Here is a 13,028-nt window from a genome sequence, read left to right on the forward strand (position 1 = left end):
TTAGCCGAGCCGGAGGCCTGTCAAATTATTCAGGAAGCGTAGCCTTTCGTCGTCCGGGATACCGAAGACGTGGAAAGGTCAGGAGGAGCTCGTGTTCGGTGTTCCGCTTCCTTCCCACCCATCCAGGAAGGTTGTGGGGGTGGATGGTGATGGTCCTCCAGGATGGTATGTTGGGGGTTTACCCTAGGAGATTGTGTGAAGACGTGGGAAACCTCTTCACGTAGGATTTGGGTAGACGTAGTGGGGGACCCAATAGGATCTAGGAAGGCGTGCTGGGGACCCATAGGATTTTAAGGTGTGGCAGGGAGCCATAGGACTGGGAAAGGCATGGTGGGATGGGTGGGTGGGGGGCATAGGATTTAGGAAAGCGTGTTAGTTGAGTGTGTTGGAAGACAACCCACGAATCTAACAACAGAGTGTGGGGAAGTACAAGCCATAAGAGCCTTCCAGTGTGTAGGTGGTATAACCAGAGACTTAGAGTATGAGAAGTAAGCCCGAGAGACTTCCAGGGTGTAGGAGGTGAAATCATACTGACCAGGATGTCGCAAATAAGATCAGGGAGACTTCAAGGATGTAGGATGGTATCGCAGTCCTCCTGTGGAGTCATTAGGACTGGAGGAGATTTTTTTTTGAGGGTGTAGAGAAAGCCAAGTCGTCTGCAGCCAGACTGTACCAAGACACTGGTGTCAGGGGCCAAGGGACAGACGACGGCTCGTAATACCTCGTCGTTCAGGGAGGAGACCTTCTGCCACGGCTATACCTTGTGGTCTCATGCAGACGACATTATGGTTCCTTGTCCTGCACTGAGGATGTCGTAGGAACCCCCTTGGTCAGGATGTCGCGCCTCCTTCGTCATCAGGAATTTGATGGGCTTCGACGTAGGATGTAGAGTGGCGTATCCCGCATAGGACCTGGGCGACTCTTAGTATTAAGGATCTCAGGAGGGAACTCTTCCCCTTCTCCCACTCCCACTAGGACCCTCCCGACCCCACTCATAATCCTAGGGACTCTGCTTAGTATCTGAAGAAAGCCTCTCCAGCCTGGGAACTTGAGGGGTCTCCTACTCTCCTACACTGGAACTTAAGGGTTTTCTTACTCTCCTACCCAGTAAATTAAGGGGTCTCCTTCCTGGGTCAGAATCTTGAGAATCCTCCAGCTTAGAACATAGAGGGAATCCCTCTCCCCTGACTCCTGTAAGGATCTAGTGGTATTCCACCAAGGGTCTACAGAAGTGCTCCCGTACCAGACGCCAAGGATCTCGGGGAGACTCTCCGCGAAGAGGATTTCCTGCTAGAGTACCTGAGAGACGACCCATGGTAGGATCCCTCGGAGGTCCTTGTTACGTTCGTTAGGACACCACACCCGCCAGGACACCAGAGGACCTTGAGGAGGCCTTGACCCTCAGGTGTTAGGGCAGGTGGAGGCCAGGTGGACTGGGTCTGCTCACCACCTTCCCCCGTCTCAGGTCAGCTGGTAGCCAGGTGTACCTGTGGACCCCCCCTTCCCTTCCTTATGGGGTAGGTGGGGTGGGCTGGAGGGCGTGATCCTAGGTGTGCACTACTGGGGTCTGCAAGCGTGATGGACGCTGGCTGGCTTTGGTAATAAAATATTCGTGGTGCGACGTCAGTACCCAGGATCGATCACCCACGTCGGTCTGGTGATGTTGGAGACGTCGTGGCTCCGATTTGGCGTAAACGTGGCTCATCTTGTATTGTGGGCGTCCGTCAGCACGGCTCTGGCTGCACGTCAAAAGCAGAGCCATGCGAGCGTCGTGTGTGTATCGTCCTGGCATCATAGTATCATGGCGTGATCCTTGATAGTCATGGACATTACAGGTAAATTGTTGACGCATTTGGCGGTACTAGAATGTTGGGTTAGTCTGTCTCGGCCGTATCCGTGGGCCCTCTGGGGGTCCTTTGTTCGCCAGTGCGTTTGAAGCGACTGTGGAAGCTTGGGTGTTGCATGAGTGGCCGAGTACGTAAGCGGGTCGTGACTGGTGTTTCGGCATCACTGGTGAATATTGTTAGATCCTCAGAGGTAGATTGGAGTTCACAGATCGTGAATATTGATGAACTTTTCTTGGACTCTGTGAACTGGTCACCGGAAATCACAATGGCAGTAGAAATGACGGTATTGCCGATAGCGACCTAATGTTGGCCAGTTGTATAAAATCTGGCCTTTAATCTTGGTTGGCCTCATGTGTGGAGGTGGTGGTAACACTGTTGTTAGATGATTTGGCCTGACATTGGCGGGTGAACGTGGTGTCGGCGTGCCCTTTACACTGTCCAGGCTTCGAATCTAGGTGAACGGTGAGGATGTAAACGAATTGGGATACTAGGTGCGCACGCACTCTACCTGGCTGGCTGACGTATCACTTGATAAGTGTGTTGTGTCCCCCATGCTCATCCTGTGAGCGGTATCACAAGAAGATTACAGTGGTCACACAGGGGGTACATAGTTGTTACAAAATAGGTTCAATGCATAAGCATTATTGCTAGTATTGCACAGTCACTCATATGGTAAGTTTTACCAACTAGATATATAGGAGTGGATACAGTCTTAACATTAAGGTGGTGTAACATTTCTTGCTGAGTTTGTTTAGATCTATCCCTAAAAGGCGCTCTTTTCTTTTTTCTAAGACGTAGTGTTTTCATTTGTGTTCAGATCTTTGGGCACAAACTTTACAGTTCACATGATTAATATCTCCAGATAAGCCAAAGCGCCAATATTACTTATAGCCTAGCCTCTGTTTAGCAGTTACGACATCATGTATATCTGCTGACCTTATTACTTTCTACATATACATGTTTTACCTGAACACATTACATTGTGATGGAAAATCTTTCTACTTCTGCTTTTCTGAAGTCGTTTATTTGCTTCAAAGAGACCTGTTAGTTCCTTTGTAATTACTGTTTTGAGGCTTCTAATTGACAGTCCAGTGTTGTCCTCAACAGCTTCTTTATTAAGTGCAAGTTTGATAGAAACATCAACTTTGCTGTCATGCATGCTCACGGAGGCCTACATGAGAGGGAATCATTTACAGTTTAATAGGAATCCCTCGACCAATGTTTGCATATGTGTGTCTGGCTTCAGAGGCCAGCATGTTACATTCTGTTCACAAAGTGTTCAGGACAAGTAGTGAAGATAAAGAATCAGAGATGATTAATCTGTTTGTGGCAGTGATTTGTACAAGCTCTAGAGCGATGAGTATGGCGGACAAGTCAGAGTGTAGGGTAGATGCCCAGTTGTTTATTCTGGCATATTTCTCTGATCTGTTACCACTGGGGTGGATCACAGTGGCAGTACTGCCTGCCCTCCCAGTGGCAGATTTGGAAGAGCGGCCAGTAGATGGATGCGCTGGCCTGTGGTCACGTAACACGAGGTTGAGCAGCATGAACTGAATGATGACATTGTGAATGCAGGAGGCATACAGAAGTTTAGAAAAAGTTGTTGGATAGTAGAGAAAGTTAAGGAGAGAGAGAGGGCCGCCCCCTCACGAGTGTAGTAAACTCTCTCCCCACAAGGTACTGATAGGTAATTACACACACACACGAGGTTGACGGCGTACCCAGTCTCTCGCTAGGAGATCTCGCAAGGAAACTTGGAAGTATACAACCTACGGGTCAGAGTGTGAACCTCTGTGTCAACACGTGGACACGCGTGTTGATGACTGCTGTAGCCCGACGCTGGAAACCAGTTAGGTAGGAGACTCTGGGGATGGTTAAGTCCATGACGGTACAACCCTGGGGTTTAATGGCGTGACCTTTGACCTGGCACATTAGGGGTCGTGTCATAGAGCAGTCCATCATACCTGAGGATCGCCCGTCTTGCTCAAGAGGTCACAAATTTGTCCAAGTGTCAGTGTTGTCCGTGTCTGGTGCCCATGTTTGCCTCTCTCTCTCTCTCTCTCTCTCTCTCTCTCTCTCTCTCTCTCTCTCTCTCTCTCTCTCCCCAGGAAGGTAATCCAGAATGATTGATGTCTGTATCTTTCTTTACTTACCTGTCTGTTGGTGCCGGCGAGAAGCGACTGGACAATTAGATGTTATTTTTGGAAGACTTGGGGACTGTTTTGGATAGCCTGGAGTTCTGTATCTATTTTCCGTATCAATACCTTAGGTACAGGGAAGAGTAAGGCTTCTCTAATCAATGAGGCTGTTATATAGTTTACCACAGAGCTGGCTAGTTAGTTCCCCATCATCTCAACCCAAAGGATGATTTTGACTTAAGCGTCTCATTTTCCACCACACTTACTCTCGTGTGTTGGGTGGCCACATAGGTTCGCCACCCCTGGCCACAGTAATAGTCATATTAAGCAACTGACACTAATCTCACGCTAACCTAACCGAACCTCACACTAACCTAAGTATCTGCCTCAGGCTAGAGCTCAGACAGAGCCAGCTAACCATCGACCTTGACAACAAAGGAAACTTTTTTCCGGCCATAACGCCAGTCCTCCCTCTCTGCTATGGTCTTCAGCCAATCAGCGATGGTGTACCGGCCTCCTATCGTCTCCAGCCAATCTACAGGCTTGTACGACACCTGAGGATCACCTTCGTGACCTGAATTGGCCATACCTAAAAATTGCCGGGTAAACAACCAGGATGTCATTTAAGATTTTCAGAGGAAATGGAATGATTGCAAACGTGAACAACACCTAATAAACTCAAGTGCTTTTAGTCTTGTGTTGTTAAAAACCAAAACAATTTTTCATTGTCATTTACAAATGTTATATTTTTTCCGTAGACTTTATGATAACGGATATTTTTTATTGGAGTTTACTGGGTAACAGCCAAGACACTTTCGTTACACTCGATTGGATAGTAATAAAGTTATCTTCATAGACTTGGTAATTACTGCTAAATTTTCTTGGTGATAACCGGGAAATATATTTCGTGTACTTGATTGGCTCATGGCTGAATATATTTCGTTGACGTGAAGAGTTGATAACTGGTTTATAGTGATGTTTTCCTAGATCTGGATGAGCGATAAGTGAAATTCATGTTCATCAAGGTCACGTTATTTCGCAAAGACATTCTCGGGTGTGCCTTTCCTGGCACAGGTCGGCTATGTGTATGTGTGCTCGGAGTGCCGTTACTGGCACAGGTCGGCCCTTGTGTGTGCTCGGAGTGCCATTACTGGCACAGGGCGACCCTTGTGTGTGCTCAGAGTGCCATTACTGGCACAGGTCGGCCCTTGTGTGTGCTCGGAGTGCCATTACTGGCACAGGTCGGCCCTTGTGTGTGCTCGGAGTGCCATTATTGGCACAGGTCGGCCCTTGTGTGTGCTCGGAGTGCCATTACTGGCACAGGTCGGCTCTTGTGTGTGCTCGGGGTGCCGTTACTGGCACAGGTCGGCCCTTGTGTGTGCTCGGGGTGCCGTCACTGGCACAGGTCGGCCCTTGTGTGTGCTTGGGGTGCCGTTACTGGCACAGGTCGGCCCTTGTGTGTGCTCGGGGTGCCGTCACTGGCACAGGTCGGCCCTTGTGTGTGCTCGGAGTGCCATTACTGGCACAGGTCGGCCTGTGTGTGTGTTCAGGGTGCCATTACTGGCACAGGTCGGCCCTTGTGTGTGCTCGGAGTGCCATTACTGGCACAGGTCGGCTCTTGTGTGTGCTCGGGGTGCCGTTACTGGCACAGGTCGGCCCTTGTGTGTGCTCGGGGTGCCGTTACTGGCACAGGTCGGCCCTTGTGTGTGCTTGGGGTGCCGTTACTGGCACAGGTCGGCCCTTGTGTGTGCTCGGGGTGCCGTCACTGGCACAGGTCGGCCCTTGTGTGTGCTCGGAGTGCCATTACTGGCACAGGTCGGCCTGTGTGTGTGTTCAGGGTGCCATTACTGGCACAGGTCGGCCAGTGATGCAGCCTCGCCGGAGGTGACCTTTTCACTTGCGGTGTTAACTTGTGCTCTTTTACTTGTGTGTGTGTGTGTGTGGTGTAGGATGTGATGAATTGCGTTCTCTCTCTCTCTCTCTCTCTCTCTCTCTCTCTCTCTCTCTCTCTCTCTCTCTCTCTCTCTGCCTCTTCTTGTTTTCATTGTTGTTAGTCAGAGATAAGTACATTAGCCCCAATGGGCAGACTGGAGGAAGGAATGGGGGGGAAATAGGATGAACGTTGGAATGCTGTCGATTAGAAAGTTTGAAATTACGAGTTAATGTAGTGGTAGTACGTAAGTTACTTTTCCCAGACTTTATGTTACTTTTCATTAAGTAATGTGTATTATCTTCCAAAACATGGCCAGGTGGGGACCCCCTACTTATAGCACTTGATAACCTAATTTTTTTTTTTTTACCGCCCGGGATTTTGAGATAACAGAGCGGGCTATGATAACCAGTTCCTTGTGTAGAATTTGATTGGGTTCTACCTGTTCTTGCGTGTAAACTCCGCTGATGTAATTTTTTTCTCTTATGAATGTTATCAAAGTATTCGTTGTCCAGATAATTAAGTGGTTTCTTGTACTTGGCCAATAACCATTTTATTTTTTCGTAGACTTTACTGTGTGGGTGAATATTTTTTTTATTAGGTTTGAACTGATGATTACTTCTTTCTGAAATTTGTGATTATTTTCTGGTTAAGACTTAACTAGGGACTAACCTGGTTACTAATTACCACATGACGGCAATAGCGTAGTTACATTTCCCAAAACTTGACTGTGGAATAACCAAGTTATTTTTCCCAGACTTGACTGGAGAGTAATCAGGTTATTTTTCTTAGCCTTGAATGGAGGATAACCAAGTTACTTTTCCAAGACTTGACCGAGCGATTGTTATTTTTTTTTAAGACAAGTGTTTGGTAAACAGTTACTGTAAAGCTACGATTCCATGCCCCGGACAGCCAACCCTACTTCCTCAACCTGATTGTAACGTTAGCTTAAGAAAGGACAGCTGGGTTGACTGTGGACCGACTGCCCTAACTAGGATTCGAACCTATACGCTCGACCCTGGGCGGCCAGTGAGTGCGTCATGGTCAGGAACGCTAACCGCTACACCACGGGAGTCCATTTATCTACCTCCTAACCCACTTTGTTTTTGAACTTTCCTGAGGTTTATCTTATCTTCCCTTTAATTCTTCTTTTGATTTTAAATTGGTAAAGGTAACGTTATCTCTGACTTTGGCTCTTATGTGTTTTAAATCGGCTGCCCAGGGGAGATCCTAAAGTGCATCAGTAATGTCAGTAGTGTCATTATAGCAGTATATTAATGGCCTGAGAAGGCGTGAGACGGGCCACGCCCTGGCTACACAACGCATTACCCCGTCACACCGTTAACAGATGGCGTTGAGGCGCATGCGCACACACGGTGGTACGGACGCACGCCCCATTATACTGTTAGTCTTATACATAGTGATCTTCATTCAGTTCTTCCTGCTGATGACTGGGTAACGTGCCATAGAGGAACCAGTTTCCCTCCTCAACAGGTATTGAGCCTCCTCATCAACATTACCCCTTCTCCATGACTGCTTGGTGGTGGGAGGCGGGTGGGATGCAGTCATGCAAAACCACATGACAGCTTGCAGTAGATGTACAGGACGTAGCAGCTGTAGAGCCCATAGATGTACACTGAATATAACCTCCCCATGTTGCACTAGACACAGCCTGGAGGAGAGTGGAAAGGCACATATTTTTGACACCAAACATTTTGTTCGTTTTCTGGTACACCAGAATACGTTTTCATTTCAGTCGATGTTTAGTAGTTAGTAAATGCTTATTAACTGTATTAGGAAGAAATGATAACAAGCTTTTGTTTGTGTAGCCTCAACTAACGGTCTGGTTCTCTGATTCACAGCTGTTTTTGAATGTATTAATACTGTAGATGTGCACCTAGTTGGTAACACTGTAGATATGTACCTAGTTGTTAACACTGTATATGTGTACCTAGTTTACCTAGTTGGTAATACTGTAGATGTGTACTTACGTAGTTGGTAATATTTTCTGTTTTCTCTGTTCCCCAACAGCCTCCGTCCCTGTAACATAACACTGCCCACAGTCTCTGCTTGGCTAACGACACCCTACCACCTGCTTCTGGTTCAGGCCAGGTATCCTCTGCCGCTGCCTCACATCATGCATTGTAATGCCACACTGGTACCTTATCTGTGGGGACCCCACCACCTTGTCTGATGCAGCCTCAGTACCGGTCACCGGGATACAAACCCAGCTCCCACTCTGACAAAGCCACTTCATCCGGGCTGAGGACACTCAGTCACCTGCTCTGATCCCCTACTCTGATGCAACAGTTCCCCCCCAACGGGATACGAACCCCGCACCTACACTGACACAGCCTCACTACCCAAGACAGATGTCACTCAGTCACATGTTCTGATGAAGCCTCAGCACCCACTCTGCTGCGGCTTGGGCACCTCCGCTAGTGCCGATCTCGCCCCGACTCGCGACATGTCTACCTCAGTACCTCCAGCAGCGCTTCCCTCAACAGTCCAGACGCTGCCTGGCGATGTCAGCCCCTCCGTTGATGCCAAAGGCGACCCTCAGCCAGTAGGATGTAACAGTAATGGCCTCGTGGGATCAGATGTAGGTGACACAGAAGACACGGGTGGTCAGGCACGTCATGCGATCGTATTGTTTCAGCCGACGCCCAGTGCCCCCATCGCTGAGGAGGAGGACGTCGGGGGCACCACCCCAGCCTGCCAGGGATCACCCATGAACTCAGCCGATGACAGTGCCGGCGGGTCGCCGCAGTCGGCGGGCACAAATCAGGTACCCAGAGCGACGCATGCGCCCGAGGCGCCGTCGGCACCGTCAATGGACACTACAGACACGACGGTGTACACGTACGGACCGAGCGCCCCAGACCTGCCCCCATATTCAAAAGACATGGCCCGGCCGTCGGCTCGTAGGGCGGGTGGGAACGCAGCCTCCAACGGGCGGCCTAGCGAGCCTTCTGTCGTCGTGCCTCAAGTGCGACAGGTGCGCATCGGGGTTAACCTGGTGCGGGCAGCCAGGAGGTTGCTCTCCTTCCTGGCCGAGGTGGACAGTAACCCCGGCCTCTATCGTGGACCCCTCGTCTCCCAGGCACTCCGCAGGTAAGGCCCCTCTCCCGTACGTGAACATTAAACGATTTTCTGCAGACACTCGTGTTTGTTTACAGTCATAAGTGCACATATTTAGTATACATTGCCGAGTGCCACAAGCTGTGGTAATAACATGTTGTACTGTCCATAGCTGGCATGAATAACAGGAGAACGCGACGGAGACTGTTGCCGAGCCTAAAATTATATATATGTGTGTGTGTGTGTGTTTGTAGGTACGAGGAGTGCTGGCTGCCGGTGGCTGGTCGTGGGGAGTGGGTGGGTGCGGCGCCGCCCCACGACGTTCACTGGGTGTGGCTGGTCCACATGCTGGCTCCACAGCATTACCATCAAGATTGTCTGGCTGTGGCTGGCGCCCGGGTCCCGCACCGCCTCATGACACCGAAGGTATAAAGCTCCTCATTTGCCGACACGCGACTGGCCCAGTGCCTGCCTGCCTTCCTCCGTCATGCATGACTGCTGGGTTTACATGACCCCAAGCTCCCATGGAGGCTCAGAATTCCTTTAAAGACGACGGTACGACCTTCAGGCAAGGTGGCCCAACCATCCAATCCAGGTCATAGGTCAGGCCATCAGACCTCAAGGGTTGTGTCGTCCACCTGGAGAGAATCATATCCCAGTAAGGCCATTGTGACCCTAATTCACTAGCTAACTAACTGTAGTATTCTTACCCATGTAGCTTAACCACCATGACCCTTGTTAACTACCTGCACAGTAGTATTGGTTATAGCACTGTCATGACCCTCCACCTTGCTATAGGACTGGTAGATCTCTCCTTTGGCATTGTGTCTGTCGACCTTATTTCCCCTGTCTCTTGACACTGCCTTACACACACACACACACACACACACACACACACACACACACAGACAGGCATCTGTGGCGTAGTGGTTAATGTTACCGACCGTGTCACGCACGGGTCCCGCCCGGGGTCGGATCCACATGGGTTCGAATCGAACCCAACCCTGATTATCATTCCTCCCTTTAGGTTTAGGTTGGTGTGTGTGTGTATATGCATGCATACATAGGAGTAAAGGCATGATACATATATACAAGGTTAAGATATTGGGTAACACAAGTGTAAGACTCTCTCCGCAACACAGGTAGAAATTACGTAGCCGCACACACACACACACACACACACACACACACACACACACATCCGTCACAACCCTACCTCTGTATACTGACAGTGGTATTACCCGTGTGTTAATGTTTGACACTTCTGCCTTGTGTGTGTTTGTGTCCTGGTGACGGGAGCGCTCAGCACATAAACATGCACGCACGAACATTTGCACGTGCCATCTAATACAGACGCACACACATACACACACACACACACACACACACACACACACACACACACACACACACACACACGAGTGTAAAACTCCCTCCCCGTCCAGTACAAATGTCTAACCATACAAACTCGTCCAAAGAGGTGTAAAACTCCCTTCCCGTACAGTATACGTAGATTGAACACACACACACACACACACACACACACACACACACACACACGAGTGTAAAGCACTTCCTCTACCGTAGAAATGGGTAATTACACACACGAAGGCGTGTACAGCTCCCTTGCCGTACAGTAGAACTAAGTCATTACAAACACGTATTGCGACACACTCCATCAACGGATTCCGAGTATCGCCGTATCCGCACACTCCTTATACCGCACTCCTCTGCTCCTCCTCCTCCTCCTGCTGCTGCTGCTGGTCGTTGTTATACCACACACGCACTCTCATGACACGTATTGTGAAGCTCTGTCTGCTTACTGTGGGTTGTGTGCGTCGCTGGTACAACACGCCGGGTACACTGATGGAAAGCTTGAGGCCCACACCCGGTGCAGCGCACCGTTTGCATCACACTACTGTACAACAGAAAGTTTTACGTTAGCATGAAGACGAAGTGTGTCTGTCTGACGCGGACGACTACGGTGAAAGGAAAAATGTAAACAGTGACACTGTGGTGGAGCAAGGGGCAGCCTCACCCCTGCCGCGTTCTAGCTGATTAAACCTGACGACCTTGACTGTAGGCTGTTGGGCACCCCCCTCCCTTGAACCCAGGGGCTTGGCTGCACCCCTTGAACCCACGGTATGGCTACAACCCTTGAGCCTAGGGGGTATGGCTACAACCCGTATGTCTAGGGGTGTATGGCTACAACCCTTGAGCCTAGGGGGTATGGCTACAACCTTAATATCTAGGGGTATGGCTACAGGCCTTCGAATGCCCTGCCATCATCCACTGTGGAATCACTTGTGAGTGTGGAGGTACAGTGTGTCGCTTAGCAGTCAACCAGTCAAGTCTGTGTTTAGCAGATGATACGACCCTTGAGCACGACGGTACGACCCTTGAGCGCGGCGGTACGACCCTTGAGCACGACGGTACGACCCATGAGCACGACGGTACGACCCATGAGCACGACGGTACAACCCATGAGCACGACGGTTCGACCCTTGAGCACGACGGTACGACCCGTGAGCACGACGGTACGACCCTTGAGCACGACGGTACGACCCTTGAGCACGACGGTACGACCCTTGAGCACGACGGTTTGACCCTTGAGCACGACGGTACGACCCTTGAGCACGACGGTACGACCCTTGAGCACGACGATACGACCTTTGAGCACGACGGTTCGACCCATGAGCACGATAGTACGACCCCATGAGCACGACGGTTTGACCCTTGAGCACGACGGCACGACCCTTGAGCACGACGGTTCGACCCTTGAGCACGACGGTTCGACCCATGAGCACGATGGTACGACCCATGCGCACGACGGTTTGACCCTTGAGCACGACGGTACGACCCTTGAGCACGACGGTACGAGCCTTGAGCACGACGATACGACCCTTGAGCACGACGGTTCGACCCATGAGCACGATGATACGACCCATGAGCACGATGGTACGACCCTTGAGCGCGACGGTACGGCCCTTGAGCGCGACGGTACGACCCTTACGTGTAATATACTGACTTATAACCTGACTCTTGATGGCTGAACACCCCGTACCGTCGTGCACGAGAGTTTACACACGACACACCCAGGGACCGATACAATCTCTGGTCAAAGCTTATCCGAGACATTTGGTGACATGCTGTTCCCCCCTCTCTCTCTCTCTCTCTCTCTCTCTCTCTCTCTCTCTCTCTCTCTCTCTCTCTCTCTCTCACGCACCCTGCAGTGTATCTCATGTCCCGACAGAGGTTGTTCATTGTTGTGATTTTGCTGCAAGGATCAGTGACATCAGATACCTGACCAGGTTAGTATAACACATAGTAATAACAGTTACTCTTTTGTTGAGTTTCTTTTTTTATTTTGTTTAGTTATTTTGTGGCGCTTCCGATGATAATTAAGCGAAACTATTATTTTTTTTTTTATCCAGGATTATAATGTTTAACTTTGCATTCCTGAGGGAGAGGATCTTGAACCCTTGGCGTCCTTCGTCTAGGCCGTCGTGTGCAGCTAGTGACGTCAGCACGGTAGTGTGACATCACATGCAGACGCGTGATGATAAGCGCTCCAGCATCACCCCCCACTAAAGGCATGTCGCCCAGACTTACATTTCACGCCCCAGCGTAAAACATTCCTTATAGGACATGACCCTTTATTTTATGCGGGAACTTATTCCTGAAATTGAGGCGGAGGAAGTTATGGGTGATGTAAAGTTGGAGCAGCCTGGGGGAGGTCAGGTTATCCAGGGCCACGGATGTTTGAGACCAGAGTGATGTCGCTGGCTTGACGACGTGGAGTCACGGGAGGTCAGTGATGGTTGTGGTGTATATAGTAGGTTGGCAGCCGCCCTAAGGCTCCTCCTTGCTTGATGCCACTCCTCGACCACTTGGTTTCACAGTACCGCTCAACGCAGCTCGACTCGAACGGTGAAACACCCTCTCAGTTCAACCGGAGGTATCTTTGTATCCCACAGAACCCCCACACTTTCCTCCAGTCTCCCGTAAACCACAATGTCAGCGAGTCCCTCC

The 13,028-nt window shown here is 50.1% G+C and overlaps 1 protein-coding gene across 2 annotated transcripts in view; it reads left to right on the forward strand.

The window, feature by feature from the left end:
* Window positions 1-13,028, forward strand: part of LOC139757095 (uncharacterized) — a 158,983-nt gene that overhangs the window by 18,316 nt on the left and 127,639 nt on the right. Inside the window, exons 2-3 of one of the 2 annotated variants that reach the window (XM_071677188.1) lie at window positions 7,947-9,029; window positions 9,251-9,422. In XM_071677188.1, the coding sequence (XP_071533289.1) occupies window positions 8,311-9,029; window positions 9,251-9,422 (891 nt within the window). In that variant the 5' untranslated portion in view covers window positions 7,947-8,310. The remainder of the gene's footprint in view (window positions 1-7,946; window positions 9,030-9,250; window positions 9,423-13,028) is intronic. The other variant, XM_071677196.1, reaches the window with a different exon arrangement.

The sequence above is a fragment of the Panulirus ornatus genome, chromosome 2, assembly GCF_036320965.1.
Source record: "Panulirus ornatus isolate Po-2019 chromosome 2, ASM3632096v1, whole genome shotgun sequence".
In the NCBI taxonomy this organism is placed as follows: domain Eukaryota; kingdom Metazoa; phylum Arthropoda; class Malacostraca; order Decapoda; family Palinuridae; genus Panulirus; species Panulirus ornatus.